The sequence below is a fragment of the Vulpes lagopus genome, chromosome 5, assembly GCF_018345385.1.
Source record: "Vulpes lagopus strain Blue_001 chromosome 5, ASM1834538v1, whole genome shotgun sequence".
NCBI classification, from domain to species: domain Eukaryota; kingdom Metazoa; phylum Chordata; class Mammalia; order Carnivora; family Canidae; genus Vulpes; species Vulpes lagopus.
Genome location: NC_054828.1, coordinates 112943317 through 112964072, shown reverse-complemented (window position 1 = coordinate 112964072; position 20756 = coordinate 112943317). Strand labels below are relative to the sequence as shown.

The 20756-nt window shown below is 53.6% G+C and overlaps 1 protein-coding gene across 1 annotated transcript in view; it reads left to right on the top strand.

Moving 5' to 3' along the window:
- The window catches only part of KCNK3 (potassium two pore domain channel subfamily K member 3), a 38193-nt gene extending 20170 nt beyond the window's left edge, over positions 1 to 18023 (top strand). The window contains exon 2 of the mRNA XM_041755256.1: positions 14739 to 18023. Coding sequence (XP_041611190.1) covers positions 14739 to 15676 — 938 coding nt within the window. The 3' untranslated portion in view covers positions 15677 to 18023. The remainder of the gene's footprint in view (positions 1 to 14738) is intronic.
- The last annotated feature ends 2733 nt before the right edge of the window (positions 18024 to 20756 follow it).

Sequence of the window (20756 nt, the reverse complement as noted above, 5' to 3'; positions counted from 1 at the left end):
AGGCCAGCAAGAGAGGGGATCGGACAGGCAGTATGAGCTGTGGGAGAGGCAGCTGGCCTGGGATCAGGAGACCTGGGTCTCAGGACCAGCTCTGGGGCTCTAACCCTGTGTGAGACACCCACTTTCCCAGGTTTCACTCTCCCCAGCTATTGAATGCAGACCACCCCTGCCCAGCAGGCCACACAGAACCAGCTGAAATGTTCCTAAATAATGTGGAGTCTTGTGCTCATGTGGGTCTCCTGAAACTCAGCCAAGGCCTTTCTGCTGTGCTGCTTACCTCGAAGGGCACACCTTGTTCAGTGCTTGGGAGCCCAGCCCCTCCATGTGTCGCAGCTGAGCTTAGCAAAGGCGCAGTGCCCCTTTGGGCCAGTGCAGGTAAACAGACCTGCAATGCTTAGCCAGTGTGAAGGCCAGTAATCAGAAACCCAGGCCCGTCCCTCCCTCTCTCTACAACACCCCTGTTTCTGCTGTGCCCAGTCACTCTGCTTCTCTTCCTCTGAAACTCTGACTCACGTGTGACTTTAGCTCACTATGGGCCCACCAGGACCCAACTCGTTATAACTCTGCAGCTCAGCCCTGCAAAGCTGACCGGCTTGTCAGCCCATAATCACAGTTCCTGGGAAAGGTAACCTGATTGGCTCAGCCCAGTTGATAGCTTGGGTCCTCTTGGATCAGGGGCCACCATGAGGTCAACTGGCCTAGGCCAAGGTCTAAGGTTGTTACAGGAAGGGGACAGGCACTCCAGCCATGTCCACCAAAGACAGCCTCCCTCAGGGCCCTGGCCCTTTGCCCTCCAGCTGCCCCCTCCTCACTTCCTGCTCTGTCTAGCTCAGGGCTATACTGAAGCATCCTAGTAGTCTACAAAGAGACCTCCAAAGGGCTGCTCCCTGGGATGGAAAGGACTAGCCTTTGGAGGGACACCACTTCCCTCCTCACACTTTGAACAACCACTGTCCTGCCCTGAAGAGCTTACAGCGATCTTAGGATGACAGCCCATTGGACACACTTTCCATGCTCAATAAACAAAGTGCACAGTCCCAGGGACACCTGACAGTGCCTGGACTCTGAAGGCCAAAAATCTATGTTGAATCTTGGCTTTGCCAATTTTTATCAGTATGACTTTGGGCAGGTCTCCTTTAGCCTCCATGAGGCTTGGTTTCCTCATCCAAATGGAGCTAATACTCCTACCTTGAAGGTCATGGCGAGGATTAGAGGTCATTAACCCCAGGGCATTGGGGTACCTGATACTGTTGTCCTCAGTAGTAGGGGCACCAAGGGCAGAAGAAGCACAGGCCCTATTCTGTCCTGGGATTGCCCTCCCTTGCTCTCCCCGCAACCCACCTTCCTCTCATACATCATCCTCTCCCTCCTCCCACCTGCCAACCCACAGCCAGCCACATGGAGTGGGGGCCAGGAGGAAAGTCTCCACCCAGTGGGGGCCAAGCCTGAGCCCTGACTGCCTCTTAGAAACCTGGTCCAGTGGCCAGCACCCCCCTGGCCAGCAGGCCCCCTCCCTGCTTGCTGCACAAGCAGACTTGACTAAAAGAAGCTTCGCTCACAGAGGCATCGCTGTGCATTAGGAGGTGGGTAAATATGCCAGGCAGCGTCTGCCAAGAGAGGCAAGTGAGTGGCAGAGACGGATGCTGTGCAGAGAGCTGAGAGAAGGGGATGCTCTGGGGCCAGAGCCAGAGGAAGCCTCCTCAAAAGGCTCTGGGGAAGGAGGAGGCAGGGGGAGGGGGGCGGGAACCCAGCAGCCAGCTTTGCATCAGCACCAGGGAGGCGGGGAGTGTTGAATAAGGAAGGAAGGTCTTCACGATAATTCTGTAAATCTAGAATTGTTCTAAAATTAAAAGTTTACTTAAATAAAATAGTAAATGGTAGAAGGAGGAGGAGGAGGAGAAGACAGAAGTGGGGGAGGAGAAGGACATGGAGGAGGAAGGAGGCAAAGGAGAGAGTATGGCCCCAGACAGGAAACTTGGCCCAGTTTCCAGTGACAATGAGGGCTGGGCAATGCTGTGCACCAGCCAGGTGTTCACACCCGCCCTGAACAATGCTCCCAGGTATCAAGGGAGGCGTTACGGAACGGAACTTGCCACGTTCCCAGTCACAGGAGCGTTGGCAAGATTGCTATGCCTTCCAACTCCCTTCTGGCTTCTGGGTGCCCACGGTCCCCCTGTCACAGAATGGTTCCTCTGGCATAGACTCAGCACATCCTGGGGAAAGTCTTTACCTAAGGGATGGTCTTCTCTCAGCTACCCAATAGCTTGTTTCTGGTCCTTGAGGGCACAATCCAAGCCATCCTTGTCCCATGTCCTTTCCCAGCACATAGGAGAGGGCCTGGCACAAAAGAGGAGGTGCTTAAGAAACGTTTGTTCTAATAATTAAGACAAGCTGAGAGGGAATGAAACCATCTTTGCCTCTCTGATTTTTCAGCTGATGCCCTTGAGACCAGCCAGCTATCACAGCCTTCCTGGGTCCCCTGATTCCACTCAGTCTCCAAAAGTGCTGTGTCCCCTCTCCCAGGGCTGGCTCTCGAGTGCCCCACTGCCTCCTGACCTCTCGCTCAGGCCAGGGAGGTCATCTTCTGTGGACGCCGAGGTCCAGGTTCTTGGGAGAAGGGCCTGGATGGGAAGGAGAAGGAATGGTAATTGGAGAGGGCACTAGCTTTGACCCCAGTCCAGAAGGCCTGGAGGCCACCGAGATGCAGAAGAAAGAGCAGGAAGGCCTGGTTCTACGACATACCTGTGTGGCCTTGTCCAAGTCACCCAGCCACTGGACTCAGTCCCTCCAGCTAGAAAACTAGTCTGTGCAAGGCAATAGGCCTGTGTTTGTACCCTGACTCAGCTACCCACCAGCTGTGTGGTCTTAAATAAGTTTCACAAACTTTCTGTGCCTCCATTTTCTCACCTGTAAAATGGAGGTAATACCTCTTTTCATAGGCTTTTGTGAAGATTAAAATAATGCTATTTACAGTGCCTGGCACACAAATGCTCAAAAATGCAAGCTTCATTACTTACTACCATTACTACCACCACTGCTGCATTACTACCAGCACCACCACCAGGACTCTCAGCAGCTGTGTGCCAGGCACTGAGCTACCAAGAAGTACTAGCCACCACCACTGTCCTCAGAGTCCAGTGGGAGTCTGAGAGGACAAAATGAGAAGAGAAAGAATATGCTATATGTTGGCAAATTGAACTCCAATAAAAAAAAAAAGGAAAAGAAAATTGAGATAATTTAATTTAAAAAAAAAAAAAGGAGGGGGAGGAGAGAAAAAGGAAAAGAGAAAAGAGATGGAAGAAAAAACAAAGAAGCATCCAAAAAAACAAAAAGAAACAAAGACTTGAGGCTCCAGGGCTAACTGGGGGTGTGGTTAGGGGTCCTTCAGGGCTCAGCAGTCAGTAGGGGGAACCTGTGGACCAACAAGACTCCCTGAGCGCCCTGGCCCACCTTGGCCCTGGGAGACCCAGACAGGACATGTGGCCATCTCCTCCCTGACTCCACGTGGCCTCCTGTGCCAAGAGGCTGGATGGGGGTGTGGTGAGGGGCATGATTTGGTGCCTGAAGAGTCCACTTTGGCTGCCATCTGCCTCTGCTAGGGGACATTACTCAGAGCACTGCAAGTTCTAGCCCCATCCCAAGACAATACAAGGGTTCTCATGTGACCCTCAACATCTGCTCAGGGCTGGCTGGCTGGCACAGCTCTACAGACATGCAGGCCCCAGCAGCTGTGTGTCTGATGTGCACCCAATGGCTCAATGCCATTGTTTTGGGGACCCAACTGTGCTTTCTCCACTGTTTGTGGGGCAGGGCACAAGGCCCCTCTAGAGGTTCAGAATCCTAGAATGTCACAGAGCCTCAAGAACATCTCCAGTCTCTTCATTTCCGATAGGATTCCAGGCCAAGAAAAGGATAGGATCTTGCCCATGATCACCCAGTGGCACAGCTAGAACCAGAGCCCAGGTCTTCTGACTCTCATTCCTGTGGAAGTCCTGGGACAGCCTGGGGCAGTGGAAAGAGAATTGCCTTTACACAGAAAATATTATTCTAGAACTTAGAGCACTGTACTTATTAAGGACTCAAAAAGTCTGCTAGTTGAATGGATGAAAGTTTGAGGCATGGTAAGTGATGAATAAAGGGTTCCAGGAGAACTGATTCATTTAGATAAGTAGGATCAGGGAAGGCTTCATGGAGGGAGTGATTTTTGAAATGGGCTTTGATGGAGGAATAGAAGCCCATCAGGAAGAAGAAAAGCAGGAGTGCTGTTCACCAATATGGAAATGTAGCTGTGGCCTCCAAGAGCCGAGGACACCAATTTCACATGCTGATCTGGGCTCGAGATCCTGCTCAAAACTCACTCCTCTCTTCTGGGCCTATGCATGGTACATGGGACAAGGGGAGCTAGCAATTTATTAAATCCTAAAATACAACTTGGAGAAGAAATAACCTTCTAATCTAACATTCCATCTGATAGGTAAGAAAATTGAGGCTTAGGATGCTGGCATGCCTTAACAAAGACCCTACAGCAGACTCAGCAAACGAGGGCCCAGAAACCAAATTCGGCCCATCCACTGATTTTTATAAATAAAGTTTTATTGGAACACAGCCACACCCATTCATTTCCATATTGTCTATGGCTGCCGTCTTGATATAATGGCAGAGCCGAGTAGTTGCAAGAGGCCATATGGACTATGAAATCTAAAATATTTACTATCTGGCCCTTTATAGAAGAAAGTTTGCCAACTCCTGTCTTACAGCAAGGTAGTAGCAAGAGCCGGGATGTGAGCCAAGCCTCTGACTCCTGGTTGGGTGCTTTAATTCTGTGCACCCTTGCCCCTCTGGGCCCATGCTGCCCCCCCTGGAGCACTGCCTAAAGGGTGAGATTTCAGGCGGCCGGGCTCTGGACAGGCTCAGCTCCAGGACACATGGTGCAGCCAACAGGGAACACCTGGGCTGGCCACTGTACCCCCACGACACAACAGGGCTTCTTGTTGGAAGCAGTTCAGCCCCTTTTGGGGTAGTCTGACAAGGAGATGCCAACATATGCCTGCTTCTCCTCCATGGGCAAAACAGAAAAAGCCAGAAAGTGTTAAGTGTAGGACTCAGGCCAGCCAGATGCCAGAGTTATAGACACAGCCTTTCAAGAAGCACACAGAGGAGGACTGGTATCTCCGGCCATCTGCCGAGACAGCCAAGCCCACTTTAAATTGTGCTGTAGAATTACTTTCTCCGTGCCAGACTGTCCCTGGTGGATTCGTTTAATTAAAACCCCACCAGATCCAATCTGTTAGAAGTTCTGAGTTCACACATATCCTGTCCAATTGGTCATAAGGATACAGACAGGCCACAGGCCTGGGCTGTGACCACTGAGCACAGCAGCTGGCCTGTAATAGGTCCCCTAAGCCCCAGGTCAGTGCCCTTCCTACGACAACCAGGGTTGCTACCCTGTCGTGTGACGCTGCCCGCTGCAGGCCTCAGGCTCCCTGTTGATGCCTCCCTCCCTTAACTGCCTCACTCAACAGAGATTAAGTAAATGCCAGTTATGTGCCAAGCATGCTTCCGGGCATGGAGAAAATAACAGTAACAAGAGACAAAAATCCCTGCCCTCACGGAGCTTATGGCTGCAGCCCACAAATGCAAGAGCATCTCACACATTGTGTATCTACTCTTTCTTCCCTCCTCTTCCCTCTCCCCTCCTGACTCCAGTTTGGGCTGGAGCACTTGACAACAGGGCCCTGCACATTGAAACCTCCTAGTCCCCCCATCTCCCACTGCCACCCCCTGAATAGGAATGCAAGGAAAATCCATCTTGACACTTCTTTGCCATATCCCCTCCCTACTCAGGAGCTATGAGTGGCTCCTCACTGCCTTCAAGCTAAGATCTAAACTCCTACACCTGCCCTTTAAAGCGCTTCATATTTTAGCCCCTGCTCTCCCTACCAACCTACGCTGCTCAAGTGTACCTTTCTTCTCCAAAAAATTTAGAGTTTTCATCAGTTAGATTTATAATATGCGTTGCTATCTACTTATAAAAGTAATAGATTTTTATACAAAATATATATATTGTATAATACATAAGAGCAAATTAAAGTTAATCATGAGCCCATGATTCAGAGATAAACTCTATAAGCTTTTTAGTATATTTCTTTCCAGCTTCTCTTTCTACGTGTGTGTAGGTACATTTTTTTATATTTATATATCTAGTATAGCATCCCCTTCTACATAAAGTGTTGCATCCTGCCATTTTTATTTAACACTGTGGTGGTTTTCTACATAATTAAGAGACTCCTGAAGAGTATATTTAATGGCTGCCCAATATTCCACCACATAAATATACCTTAATATGTTTAACCAAACCCTATTGGTGAACATTTGGACTGTTTACAATTTTTCACAATGAAAATGCTGCTATAAACATCCTTGTTCATAAATCTTTGTTCCAATCTCTGGTTATTTTCCCGGCAGAGATTCCTAGAAGTGGCATTGCAGGGTCACTGGGCAGACACATTTCTAAGGCTGTTGATGCATATCATAAAGCTGCCTTCCTGAGAGTCTGTTGGTCTCCCTCCCCCCACTTTGTGAGAATGCTCACTAGCCTCAGACAGGTATATTTTCTCTGCCGCTACTGTGCCACACATCTTACATTGTGTCTTTGCTTCAGCAGCTCCCCTCTGTCAGAACTCTGCATTCGCCATCCATCCTTCAGAGCTCAGGGCAAAGGCCACCTCCTCCAGGAAGCCCCTCCTGATGGCCCAACTGAAGTCTCCACCTCTAGCCCTCCTTCAGCCCGTTTTCAATTCTTCCTAAGATAATTCCCACCAAGGCCATGCATTTGAATTATGTGTGTAATAACAGCCTCTTCTTTGTACAGGACACTGAAGTTTTCCAAAGTGCTTCTACTGAGGTGTTTCCTCTGTTTCACTTCAGATAGAAAGTATTTTGAGGTCAAGGACCATGGTTTGACCTCATCTGGGTCTACCTACCCTGGCCCCATCGCCAACCTCAAGTCTAACCCAGTCTCAAGCTAGCCCCTGATTTAGTGGAGTTTCACGATAGCCTTCACTATTCCTGGCCTACCAGAAGAGATTTTAGGATGTTCCCCTCTGAAGTTAAGACTCACGAGGACAGAGGGCCCTGGAAGCCATTCCTGGCTCTGCTAGTGACTTGATGCCTCCTAGGGCCAGTCCCTGTCCCTCTCTGGGCTTCAGTCTACTGATTATAAAATGAGCGAGTTGAACTCCATAGTGTCTCACCCTCCAGGACTGACTGGTCTTGCAGCCGCAGGCACCCAGAGCAGCCCTGGGGTGCCTCGGAGGGCCCCTGTGCAAAGCCAGCCTCTGGGATAGGCCAGAGGGAGCTGGCCAGGGAGGCAGGCCTGGCTCCAGGCCAGGCTGTGTCTGCAAACACTGACCTTGGCTGCCGCAGGGATTTTCCATGACACCAGCACCCTCCCCCTTAACTCCCCCTAATCCCACGTGGGCCTGGGGAGGGTGGGGGATGGGAGTGGCAGGGGCTGTCCTACACCAGAGGACCCTGAACTACTGCAGGGGGGCTCCCGTGGACGGGCAGAGCTAAAACAGAGAGAGGACAGAGCAGTGGGTGCAGAGCAGTGGGCCCCCAGGTGGCAAGTCCGCTGGGAAAGCAGGGACAGGCGGAACACCTGCCAGTGAGGAATGGAGAGAAGAGCTGGAGGATGAGCTGGGAAGATGGGAAAGAGGCCTTGGGAAGGGGCAGGAGGGAGGGAGGGAGGGAGGGTGTTGTGCTACAGAGCTATCCTTCCCGGGAGCTCTAGCCTGGAAGGGACAAACTCCAGACCCAGTTCTGTACCCTGGTCCCTTCCCCCACCCCAGGTCCATGAGGCCCTGGTGCTTTCCCAGGCCTAGGGCAGGGGGACTCCTTCTGGAGCCCTGAAGCTGACCTCACTTTGCAGGGGCCTGGGGCCACAGGAAGGATGGAGGTGTGAGTCACTGAAGGCCTTCCTGCTGAAAGCCACTTCCCCTCCCCCTGCTGGATGTCTAAGGGGAGATTCCTCTCATCTGCACCCACCCCAACCTTCCAGGTGGAACAGCATTTTCTGAGCGGTGGCTCCCACCAGGCCTAGTGCTGGATACTGAGGGGACTTGCCAGCCCCTTGGGAGGTCAGAGCCCCACAGAGCTCCTCTGCAGACCTGAGAGCAGAAAGGCCGGCACTGCCACCAGGCAGGGGGGAGCAGACCTCCAGCACGAGGGAAGATCCCAGAGGGTTCTGGGAAAGGTGTTGTGAGAGCTGGACCGTAAAACTGGAGTAGAAGGCCTGTATTCCCTTCCGCGTCTCCCCTAGGCCCAGCAGCCTCCTCCCTCCTTCCAAGTGCCTGGGCACTCCTGCCAGCTTCCTTCCGCCTCATCTCCTTTAACACACCAATTAGACTCCTATGGAGCCTCCTGTCCCACTTCCTGGCTCCACTCTGCTGCCATCTTCAGTCCAAGGGGGCGGCTCCCTGTCTGCACCTCTGGGCCCTGAGGAGGCAGGATGTTCAGTGGGCCTTTTGAGGGCACCCGCGGGTTCAGGCCTGATTGCTCTCTGCAGACCCTGCGGGAGAGCCCAGCCACCCTCTAGGGGGCATCTGGGTCTTGTAGCTACTTCCCTGGAGAGGCCTGGGTCTCCCTCAAGCCCCCACTTCTCTCTGGCTGCCCCACCAGGCCCAGGCATCTCCAAGGTCAATCCTCTGCCCCGTGTCCACCTCCGAGCACCAGCACAGCTCGGCTAGGAGTTCACAGCCTTCAGGTGCCTGCTAGGAGTTCACAGCCTTCAGGTGCCTCAGGCCATAGGTCTGATCTATCTTCCCTCAGGGCAAACATTAGCCGGGCTGGTGCCTGTATTTACATTAGATAACTAGGTCCACAGGGAACCAGGAAATAGAATGCAGCCAGGCATTGCCAAGGGCTGGTGTTTCTAACCTACAGAAGGGCCAGGCCAACCAGGGATGGGACATCTGAGAATCTCAAAGTCAAAGACCTAGAGGGAAGACCTTAGAGTTCTTCATGGTGAAAGACAGGCATTTCCCAAACTGTGCTCTCCAGGAACACCTCTCCACCAATGTGCACTGGAAGGAAAGGCCTCTAAGGTCAAATAAGTGCGAAAACTTAGCACATTCCCCTGACTTTGACCCGCCTCACACCTTAGCCCAGGTATGGCACTGATGAAGCCTACAATTACATCCAGCAATGACAATCCTCTTAAATTCAGCATTCAGCATTCCTCCAATTTAATCAAACCAAGCAACCCTTTGCTCATCCATCAGTTATAGCAGTCCATTGGAATTGGTGTTCCAGAAAATTAGCTTTGGGAAACACGCATCAGACTGCTGGTGCCAAAAGGAACTTTAAAGACCATCTAATCTTGATGTTTCCCCCAAACTATTCATACTCAATTAATATTCACTAGACACTAGAAGATGAGTTACTCGGCCAAATGTGGTCTCTCTTTGGCTGCAGGCACTGTGTGGTCATTCACACCACCAAACCACCAAGATCCCCTGTAGAAAATAGAAAGAATCTATTTTCAGTATTTGAAAAGCATAACAATAACTTAATTCAGTCTCTAGAATCAGCCCATGCTAATCAGAAGTCTGATTGACAGGGCTGCTCCTAATTCACTTTGATGGGGAAAGAATTAATTTTTGCTTTCACAATCATCTGTCCAACACCCATTCTATATAGTAGCTACACCGCACTGATCGACAGATTATACTTCATAAATAAAATCTTTCAAAATGTAGACGCTACAAATGGGTGGACTAATAGAAAAAAATAATATAAGGTATCCCCTAGCAGGGAAAATGATGGGAAATTTTTATCTTGCCCTAACCTGCATGTCACAGAGGAGGAAGATCCAGGCCTAGGGAGGGAAAGGATTTGCTCAAGACACAAAACCAGTTATGGCCAGGGCCAGGTCAGACCTCCAGATCTCCCACCTCTGTAGCCCCATGCTTTCATCTCCACCCAAGGCTGTAGTCAGAGTTCCAGCTTTGTAGCCAGCTAGGCCAGGGGTAGGAGGTCAGGCACTCAGACTGTCGGGGCACGTGAAGTCAGTGGAGAACGGGCAGCTGAGCCCAGTCCAGCCAAGGCCATCACCAAGGGTTCAGACTGATAATGTGTGCTTTAACTAGAAGGAAGTAGGCCACAGGAAGAGAAAATCCAATAAGGGAGTGGGGGTTCCAACCCCTCACCCTCTGCATCTCCCAAGAAGACAGCTTTGGCCAGTTTCTGAGCTCCTTGGTGATTATCAGGAAGAAAACAGAGCAACTGAGGCCTGGAGGCTTCGTGCTCCACTCTCATTTTTCCTGCTGCCCCAAATATCCATAATTAATATTTATGTCAGACCACATAATTAATTTATATGTCCAGCCACCTGGCTTCCTCAGGTGAATTCTATGCCTCCAGACAGGTTCCAGGACCATCTCTTAGCTGAGCTGCTCACAAGTGGGGGCTGCTGGGGCCTTGTTGAATGAACAAGTCAACCTTGGTCACACTGAGCCAGAGAGCAGAGGGCAGAGCATTGAGTTTAGAACTGAGGACCCTGGGATATAGTCCTTGCGCTGCCATTCACTGTATGATCTTGAACAGCTCCCTCTCCTTCTCTGGGCCTCTATTTCCTCATCTGTACCATGTAAGGATTGGGTCAGAGGATCACTAAGCACTTCTCTGGCTCTGAGAACCCATGAGTCTGGTGGATTCAGGAAGGGTGGCTGGGAGAATGAGGGGCAGTGACTGCCCGGGCCAGTACTCTGAGAGGGAGTGGCTAGAGTCTCATGGTCGAGGTGTGAGTTGTGGCTGGTCAGTCCATCAGGCCTGTGAGGGAAGGTCCTCAGGGAATCAGCCCCAGAGCACAGCTTCTTTGTGTGTCAGCGATACACAAGGACTGAGGGAGCCCCTCGCCCAAAGACTTGCAGAGCTGGACGGCAAGGAGGTGGGGACAACCTTCTGCCCCCTCTCTCGTAAACCCACGCCTGACGTGGGCAAGGACCCGGCAGGCGGCGGGCCTGCTGGCAGGCAGACAGGCCTTGCCAAACTCCCAGTTACTTCCCAGAAGTTCCAGGGCCCCCCGGGAGTGGCTCCACCCTAGCTGGCACTCCTCCCAGCTGGGAGCCCACGTCAGCAGGTCCTCATAGCTCCCTTGCCCTTTCACCCAGTGACAAGGGAACAGATGAGGGGACAAGGGCACGCCTACTCTGGGCCAGGTACTCGGAGAAGCATCTGGTTCCCTGGGCATGGCGCTCTTGCTGCCACTTGAGCCACATCTGGCTCCGGGCAGTGCCCAAGGATGAGGCTCCAAGTGGATGGCACTCCTCTCAGGGTCTCAGTTTCCCATCCTGCTCACCCTTCCTGGGTGATGAATCGGCTCTGAGGCATCGGAATGAGCGATGAGTCAGAAAGTCCTAGAGGCCTTGGCCAACTCACAAGGCCTCTCCAGCCTTTTTCAGCTATAAAACAGAGATAGTCATAATCATGGCCTTGTGGAAGTTTTTCGGGATTAAAGTCTAAAATGTATCTGAAGGATAAGACCTTAAGCTTCAGCCCATGGGAGGGAGGGAGGAAGGGTGGGCAGCAGGAGGCATCTGACCCCAAGGGTGAGGTTCATCCAGGCTGGGGCCACCCTGGACAGGACAGTGCATAGAGCGGGGCATGAGGCTCTGGCTTGATAAAAGCCTTTGGGTAAGCCTGGTTGTGCCACTGCTTTGAACACCAATAGAAGGCAGGCAGAGGAAGGAGTTGTTGCCTCTGGCTGGGAGCTGGGGAAAACACAAAGGCCCTCAGGACCTGAGCCAGCAGAGGCCAGGAGGGTGCAGACAGGCCCAGGGGAAGAAGGTGGCCTCATGTCTGCTGGGACATGGGCTGTATTTAGACCAGGGATAGCCTGTCTGCAGCTGGGGGCTTTGTGGGCAGCCACAGTGCTGCCAGGCCAGCAGACACTGGGTTTTCCTAAATAACGATGGGTCCCAGAGAAGTCAGAGCCTCTGAATGAGCACAGGGCAAGGTGGTGGTGGTGGTTGTGAGAGGGGGGGTCCTTACCATTGACCCCACAGAGGTTGCCCTACCCCCAGACCACACTCTCAGGCAGCCTTTTCCCTGTGAGATCCCATCACTGCTGCTTCATCACGAGCCCCACAGGTTCTGAAGTATTTGCACAACCAGTCTCTCCTTTACTCCTGATGGCAGCTGTGTTGGGCAACCAGGCTGGGTATTTTTTATATTTTTTTTAATTTAAATTCAATTGGCCAACATAAGTATAATGCCCAGTGTTCCTCTCATCATGTGCCCTCCTTAATGCCTGTCACCCATTTACCCCATCCCTGCACCCAACAGGCTGGGTATTAACAGCTGCAGTTCAACCCCCCAGAGTGAAGACAAGGCAAAAGAGGTCCAGAAAGGGAATGGATTCACCCAAGGTCACACAGCCAGCATGTGGTCAAGCTGGGGCTGGGCCCATGCTACCCAATCAATGTCCAGCCCCATCCACAGTGCCATGCCCTCCCCCACACCCAGGGCAGTGCTGGCCTGGGGGACAGGGAAGGACAGGATAAGATGTAGCTCTGGCTCAGGCCTGCCCAGCTGTCGAGGTGAGTTGTGGTCTGGCTGCCTTGGCCGAGCTGGCGGGCACAATCTGTTCTCACCCTGCTGGGACACAGACAGGCCAGGCAGGCATGGCAGCTCGAGAGCTCAGCTATCCAGGCCCCTGGCACAGAGTGACACAGTCAACCAGCTAGGTGCCCTGGTGGGGGGCAGGGGAGTCCATTCTAAGGGCATCCCACAGCCTCACACACTCCAAACAGCTGTCCCCAGATCTTCCTGAGCTTTAAGATTCAAATGGCCTTGGGCTGATAGAGATGCCAGCTTGACTGGAACTGAACTGCGCCCCCACCCCCAGCCTGGAAATGTGAGGGAGATCTGGCACTTCATTCATTACTAATCATAGTGAGCCATTATTGAGCATTTGATATGTACCAGACTCTAGGCTAAGTGGGCTAAGTGCATTATACACATTATCTCATTTATTTCTCCCCAAAAGCCCTGTGAGACAGGCTTTCTACTTACTAGCCCCATTTTACACATGTAGAAACTGAGGCTCACATGTTTTGTTTTTAAAAACGAAAATAAAGCAGTCCATGGCAGAGTCAGGATTCTAATTCAGAATAGACACCAAAGTACATGGTGCCCTACCTTGCCATCCACATGTTTTGGGCATACTCCACAGGTGTGGCTGGCAACGGGGAGGGGAAGCTTGACAGAAACATGACAAGGTGCTGCAGTGCCCACCCTTTCACCCCAAGCCAGTGGTTAGCTGTACATATGTGGTTGGGGGACCTAGGGGAAAGAGCAGGGATGGTGGTAATACTGTCCCTGGAGTTCAAAAGCTGAACATTCTCAGTGCCACTCAAAGCAGAGAAGATCATTTCCAGTGAGGAATCCTGGACAGCTGCATGGAAAAAGAAGCTTTTGGTTACATTTTGATAAGACTTAGGAGGAAATTGGAAATCCTGCCAACCAGCATTATTTTATTATAATAATCCTACTAATAAAAGTAATAAATATCTTAACAGCCCAGTGAAAAAAGCAAGACCAGGACCAGCAGACCTCATTTTACAAATGAGGAAACATGCTCTGAGGGGGAAGGGGGGGGAGTAATTTGCCCAAGGTCACACAGTCCCTAGTGACAGGGCCAGAATGTGTGCTTAGGGCTTCTGAGTTCCTAGCCAGGGTCTTTTCCCCTCCAGGTCTCCAGGCACAACTCCTGACCTAAGGCCATTTCATGGCTGGTTCAGAGGGAAGCTTTTCCTCTGCCCAGCTCCCTGCTTAGTGAAGGCTGGGGGCAGTGTGGAGGAGACAGGGGTTGGTTTTGTCTGGCTGGTGATAGAAACACCTGGAAGGACAGGCAAAGTCTCTACTTTACCAGGGGCAAAGCCACCTCTCCATGAGGACAGACTCTACTTCAGGACCAGGCACAGAAGATGACCTCAGGGCTCCAGACTGGGGCCAGTGAAGACCCTGGAGCACCATTCATCCAGCTGGCAGAGAGGCAATGTCTCCTTTCTCCCCTGACACTAGTAGGCCAGCTGCCTCAGGGAGACTGGAGGGCCCCAGTTGCCAACTACCCTCATAAGCTTTGGCTGGCAGCAGGGGAGTCATCAAGGAGCCATCCATGCATGCTTCAGTGTCCTTCAGTGGAATCATGGGCTGTCCACCCCCACCCCTTACAGCAAGGCAACTGAGGTCCAGAGAGGACAAGGAACAGGTCCAAAGCCCCCAGACACTGAACTAGAACCCAGGTCTCCCAGATGACCTGCCAGTACCCTTCACACTATCTCTGCTACCTCTGGACGAAGTTCCCACGGCATTATGAGTCAGCTTCTTCTCTAGATTTAGCAAAGTTAGGTCTTTGTAGCCAAACAGACTCCAGGTCACACGCAGGTGAGGTTGGTCTACTCCCAAACGGTGGGACCTTGGAAAAATCGCTTAACCCTCCCAGTTTCCTCCTTTCCTTCCCACCTACCCTATGGAGTCGACCAAGAGCATCAACAAGGAACTGGCACGGTGTGGGGGGTCAAGGATGCACCCGTTAGTGTCGGCTGGAAGGAGAGGCCCGAATCTGCCAAGCTCGGGGAGGTGGAGGGCAGAGATCTCGGGGGAAGGGGGCAGGGTTTCTGGAAGAGCGGCCCCACAGTGCGTGCTTTCTCTCCTCTTCCCCCGCCTTCCCCCAGGCTATGGCCACGCAGCGCCCAGCACCGACGGCGGCAAGGTGTTCTGCATGTTCTACGCGCTTCTGGGCATCCCGCTCACGCTCGTCATGTTCCAGAGCCTGGGCGAGCGCATCAACACCTTCGTGAAGTACTTGCTGCACCGCGCCAAGAGGGGGCTGGGCATGCGGCGCGCCGACGTGTCCATGGCCAACATGGTGCTCATCGGCTTCTTCTCGTGCATCAGCACGCTGTGCATCGGCGCCGCCGCCTTCTCCTACTACGAGCACTGGACCTTCTTCCAGGCCTACTACTACTGCTTCATCACGCTCACCACCATCGGCTTCGGCGACTACGTGGCGCTGCAGAAGGACCAGGCGCTGCAGACGCAGCCGCAGTACGTGGCCTTCAGCTTCGTGTACATCCTCACGGGCCTCACGGTCATCGGCGCCTTCCTCAACCTCGTGGTGCTGCGCTTCATGACCATGAACGCCGAGGACGAGAAGCGCGACGCCGAGCACCGCGCGCTGCTCACGCGCAACGGGCAGGCGGGCGGGGGCGGCGCGGGCGCGGGCGCGGGCGGCGTTGGCGGCGGGGGCGCGGGTGGCAGCGCGCACACCACGGACACCGCCTCGTCCACGGCGGCGGCGGGCGGCGGCGGCTTCCGCAACGTGTACGCCGAGGTGCTGCACTTCCAGTCCATGTGCTCGTGCCTCTGGTACAAGAGCCGCGAGAAGCTGCAGTACTCCATCCCCATGATCATCCCGCGGGACCTCTCCACGTCCGACACGTGCGTCGAGCAGAGCCACTCGTCGCCGGGAGGGGGCGGCCGCTACAGCGACACGCCCTCGCACCGCTGCCTGTGCAGCGGGGCGCAGCGCTCGGCCATCAGCTCCGTGTCCACGGGCCTGCACAGCCTGTCCACCTTCCGCGGCCTCATGAAGCGCAGGAGCTCCGTGTGAACGCCCCTGCGGGGCCTGGAGCGCCTGGGGGTGCAGGCGGGGCGGGGGAGGGGGCGCTCCTGCCCGAGGAGCCCCAGGGGTCCTGGAGGAGGCCCCTCGGGGCTCCCCCCACGCCCCTCCTCACCCCTCCCCTGACCCCCCCATCTCCAACTGTGCCTGCTCGTGCACCAGCCGGCAGGAGCCCGGGCTCTGAGGATGTCTCAGGACATCCGTGCCCTGCAAATTCCGAGAAATGTGAAATTCGGGGGGTGGGGGTGGGGGAGGGAAGGCAGCAGCTGGGAGCCTCCCGTCCCTCTGGAAATCGAAGGAGCTCCCCAGTTCTCAGAGGCCCTGCTGGTACCCAGACCACCCCCACCCTCCTCCTCCATCCGGAGGGAACTTCGTGTTCCGTGTAAGTTTGCATCTCTATTTATACCTCTGTCCTGCCAGGTCTCCCACCTTCCCGAGGCTCCAAAAGCCAAGGTGTCTTTGTTCAGGTCACCCCCACTCAGCCCCACTCCCCTTCCCCATCCCCAGCTGTGTCTCCCAACCTCCCACTACCTTTTGTGTTGTTTTGCATGGCTTCGCAGTTATGGAGAAAGTGGAAAGCCAGCAGTCCCTAGAGCTAGTCCCCAGAAGGCAGGCCGACTGAAACAAGGACGGGCAGGCTGCAGGAGGGACAGGGGAGCGAGGGGGAGGTAGTGGCCCTCCAGGCTGCAGGGTGGTCTAGTGGTAAGTGAGAGTTTACTGGCCTCCAGCCCACATAGGGGTGAGAGAAGTCCAGCCTCAGACACTGCCCTTAGAATTGAACAGAAAACTTCATACTTGCCATCCCCGGCCACTGCTGACAACAACCAACTCTTAAATCTGTGGAATGAGTTTAGCCTCTGAAAACCCTGTCCTGACTATTCATTCGCTTGATTCTCACAATGCCCCGGTTAGGTCACCAGGGCAGGAGTTCTCAGCCCCGTTTTACAGATGACACTGACTCCCAGGCAGGGGAAGTGAGTTGCCCGAGGTGACGCAGATAGCAAAAGGCACAGGCTGCTTGTTCTAAGCCTCAGCACCCTTTCCTTCTGACTCCTCTGCCCACTGTTGAAAGCAGAGCTCCTGCCCTGCACACCCAGGCACTGTGTGAGCCACGGGGGCTTACACCAGAGGCAGACCCCAGGACTGAGCCATTGTTGGGGCTCAGCATCCACGCCACTTGGCAGGGAGCCAGGGGCTCTGGATGGGACCCTGAGGTGGGCAGGACCCCTCAGTCTCTGGACTGCCTGCTCACAAACAAGGAAGCAGGGCTGAGGCTCATGGAAGAAAGCCAGGCTCCTTGCTGGGGCTCTAGGGGGTTGGGAATTAGGTAGAATGAGCTAGAGAACTGTCAAGCATATCCTACTGGGACATTATCCCTGGCTCTACAGCCAGTGATGGTGCCTGGGTCCCAGGTAGCTGGAGATAAATTAAGGCTGCAGCAAGGGACGCCCCTCCCAGGTAGGGAGTTTGGATCTGATGTGCCCGCTGCCGACCCCACCTGCAACCAGAAACCCTGACACAGAGCAGCAGATGGAGGTGAGACCCTAGACTCCACTGTTGGGATCCACAGCTGGAGCTGGAACTGTCTCAGGGCAGCATCGAGGGGCGGGTGAGGGGCCTTTCCCCACTCAAGACTGCCCTCCTGTGTTGTGCCCATGTCAGCGCCCTACCACTGCTGAGCAAGGCCAGTCCTGGTATTCAGAGAAGCTGGGGTGGGGGACCCAGAGGGTGCTCAGCCTCGGCTGCACCCCAGCTGCGTGCTCCAGCCTCTGGGAACCCCTGAAAGACAAGACGTCTGGCCTGTGTGTCAGTCCTGTCTCGGTGTGGAGGAGCTGGCTGCCCAGGTGCCAAGGAGAAGAGGGCCCAGGACCCAGGGGTGCCCTCTGTGTTTATGTGTGGGGCTGGGGGGCAGTGCTGGCTACCTCTGTCCTGTGTGTGACCCTGCCCTCGAGGGGTCCTGTCCCGTCAGTCCCGAGGGAGCCACAACCAAAGTTGCAGGGAGATGGTGAGGAAGGAGGCCAAACAGTCCTCAGCAGAGCATGGCAGACTGCTCGGTCTCTAGCTGGGTCTTTCCCAGGGAGCTGGAAGGCCGATGTTGCTTCCCCCCCTCACGCCCTCCCACTGCAGGCAGCCTTTCTGCTTCCCCAATGCCTTATGCCTGGGCACACTGCCACAGAATATGCAATACATGTGGGTGACATGCCCCCACGCCCACGCCCCACCCCGGGCAGCCCCTGGACCCCAAAGGCTATGGCTGCCACGGCCTCCCTTCCTCCCCTCCTGCCTATCTGTCTTCACACTGAGAATGGCGTCTAATAAATGCTGTCTATGGAGACCAGGCTCAGGCTCAGCTGCCTCTTTATCGTATACCCTTGGCACTGCCAGGGAGCGGCCATCCCCCTGCCACCACCAAGGTCTATGGACACACCTAGCTGATCGGCCTCAGGCTGACCAAACCCCTTGCTTCAGGAGTGATAGGAAGCAATCTGGGAGCAACACTGGCATCCCCTTTGTAATTTCCTCCAAGACCCAGATTTTCTCAGTGCCATCCTGGAACAACTATAGGAGCAAGATAAGACCTTAGAAGAGAAATCACCTGGTCCAGTCCTCCCCTCGTATGTGAGTACACAGAAATCCAGAGGGGGCAAGTCACATTCCCTAAGTCACACAGCAGTGAGTGGCAGACCCAGGATTAGAACCAGAACTGAAAATTCCAAATCTAGCATTCCGCCTCCTCGTGCAGCCTGCAGAGTCTGACTGGACACACCCCAGCTGACAATGACACCTCCTTGTCTGCCAGAATGGGGATTCCCTTCTCTACCAGTGGGGACTCCCAGGCATCAGTGGTCTGATTGACACAAAAATGTCTTTTTCAAAGGAAGACACATCACAAGCCTCTGTCTTCAGGGTATATTTCTCTCTGGGTGTGGAGGGACAACTCCGTTGGAACTGGGGCCCCAGTCCCCAGGACAGACCCAGGGAGCAGATGCACCCTCCCAGCTGGTGCCAGAGGCTCCCAGATGTCACTGGGTACAACCTATAGTAACACCTTATCCACCACAACCCCATTTCGATCTATCCGCATGCCTTTCTGCCTATCTTTCATGAAATAACACTTAACCCCCACTATCACCACCAAAGCATTCTAATACTTTCTATCCTAGTTCATGTTATAAAATGCTGATCACAACCCACTAAATTGATTTCTCTGGTTTGCTCCCCGCAGATTGAAATGCTCCAGGGAAATAGGGAGCTGGGGGGTTGGTAGGGGCAACTTCTCCAAGGCCCCCCATCTACACACTTGGATTACTTGAAATAAACAGGGAGAGATCTATTTATTGGGGGTTCAGAGTTCAAAGAAAGACCCTTCTCCCAGGAGGCAGGACCCAGCCATCTCCATGTGACAGTGCTCCTGGCTGCTCCCTGCCCCTGCAGGCAGGCTCCTGGGACGTGCTCCTTGCTGGCCCACAGCTCTGAGGGTGGCCATGGCAGGCTGGGACGTTCATTCCCAATTGGCTCACCCATACCTAAGACCACCTCGTCACAAGCCAGGGCTTCCTGCCCATGGCCCGGCTCTCTCTGTCTTCTTAGCAAAGCTAAATGCAGCAATAGAAATGACGTCATTTCTGAGGTCAGCAGTGACCAGTGCAAGGTTGCTTTTACTTTCTTAAGCAGCTCTTGTATGACATACATATCTGACACCTGCCCTCCTTTATTCCTCACTGGGGGCAAAATAATCAGAACTGGAAGGAATCCCCAAGGGGCTACATTCACCCCAGTGTCCCGAGGGGTGATCAGAATGATGGCGGTGATGAACTGCACCCCAGCCCCTGCCTCCAGCTCCTAAGGACTCAGAACTATCTGGAGAACTACTGCAGGCTCTTTATCTCCACAGGATGCCATCTCCACCCTCCTTGCTTCCACACAGCATCTGAGGCATCCTGCACTAAAAAATATATGTACAGCAAAACAAAAATAGAAAACCAGCACCGCAGAGTGGATGTGGGGTATAAATATACCAAGATCCCCACTGATGTGGTTACTCTGTGTAAGCTTCAGATAGAGGCAGAATCTTCCTGGGAGCCCAGAGAGAAAGAGGCGTGCAATGACAACTCTTCCCAAAATGTGTCCTGTGGTATGCCTTGTGGGAGAAGAGTTCCACAGGCAAATGATTCTAAGGAAACACTGAGCGCTTCACTCACTCTTGGAGCTTCCTGAGCTATCTGGGCTTAGTAAAGGTTGGGGAAAGCCCTGCAGCCAACACAGCTGTTTACCTGTACATAACCCAGCTCTGCCCAAACTCGCTCGTAGCCCCAGACCCTCTGCATGTCATCTCCGCACACCCGGTGTTCCACGGAGCACGCTTTGGGACATGCCGATCTAGTAAAATCTCTGCCTCATAGAGCGGCTGGTCCTGCCCCCTCAAGAAATTCTAAAAGGAGTTTAGCTTATAAGTCTTTCTATAACTGAAGACCATGACCTTTGCAAAATACGTATGTCATTTTCAATCATGGGTCCACTCAAACCAAGGCCTGGAGCAGCTCACTTGCCAAGATCAAGCTGTGGATCAGTGGCAGAGCTGGGATCTGAGCCCAGGCCCAATGGCCCCCCAGCATGTGCTCTCACCCACCCCGCTGTGTTCTTTCACCAGCGTGGTCCATGGTTTCAGGGAAGGTTCGGCAGAAGTCACAGAGCTGTTCAGAACGTGTCGTTTCTAATTCAGAATCTTGGTGAGAGGGAATACTATAAACCTAAAAAATGTCACCCTCCAAAGATGGCGGATTCTGATGGAGCTAAGAAATCCTGTCTACCTGAGATCCTCCCAACTCCCACTCAAGACCATTTAGCTCTTTTTACATGCTCAGTATTGCCCCCCGCCAAGCCCACCAGTAACCCCACAACTCATCTCAGAAAGCCAGGGTCAAGGGAAGACTTCTATAGGACAGGCATATTGCTGGAGGAAAGAGCAACTGCTCATGTTGGCTACACCAGCCTTTCCACCCAGAACACATCTGGCCATCTCCACTAAGAAGCATAAAGTGGGAGCCCCTTCAGACTCCCAGAGCTGGGT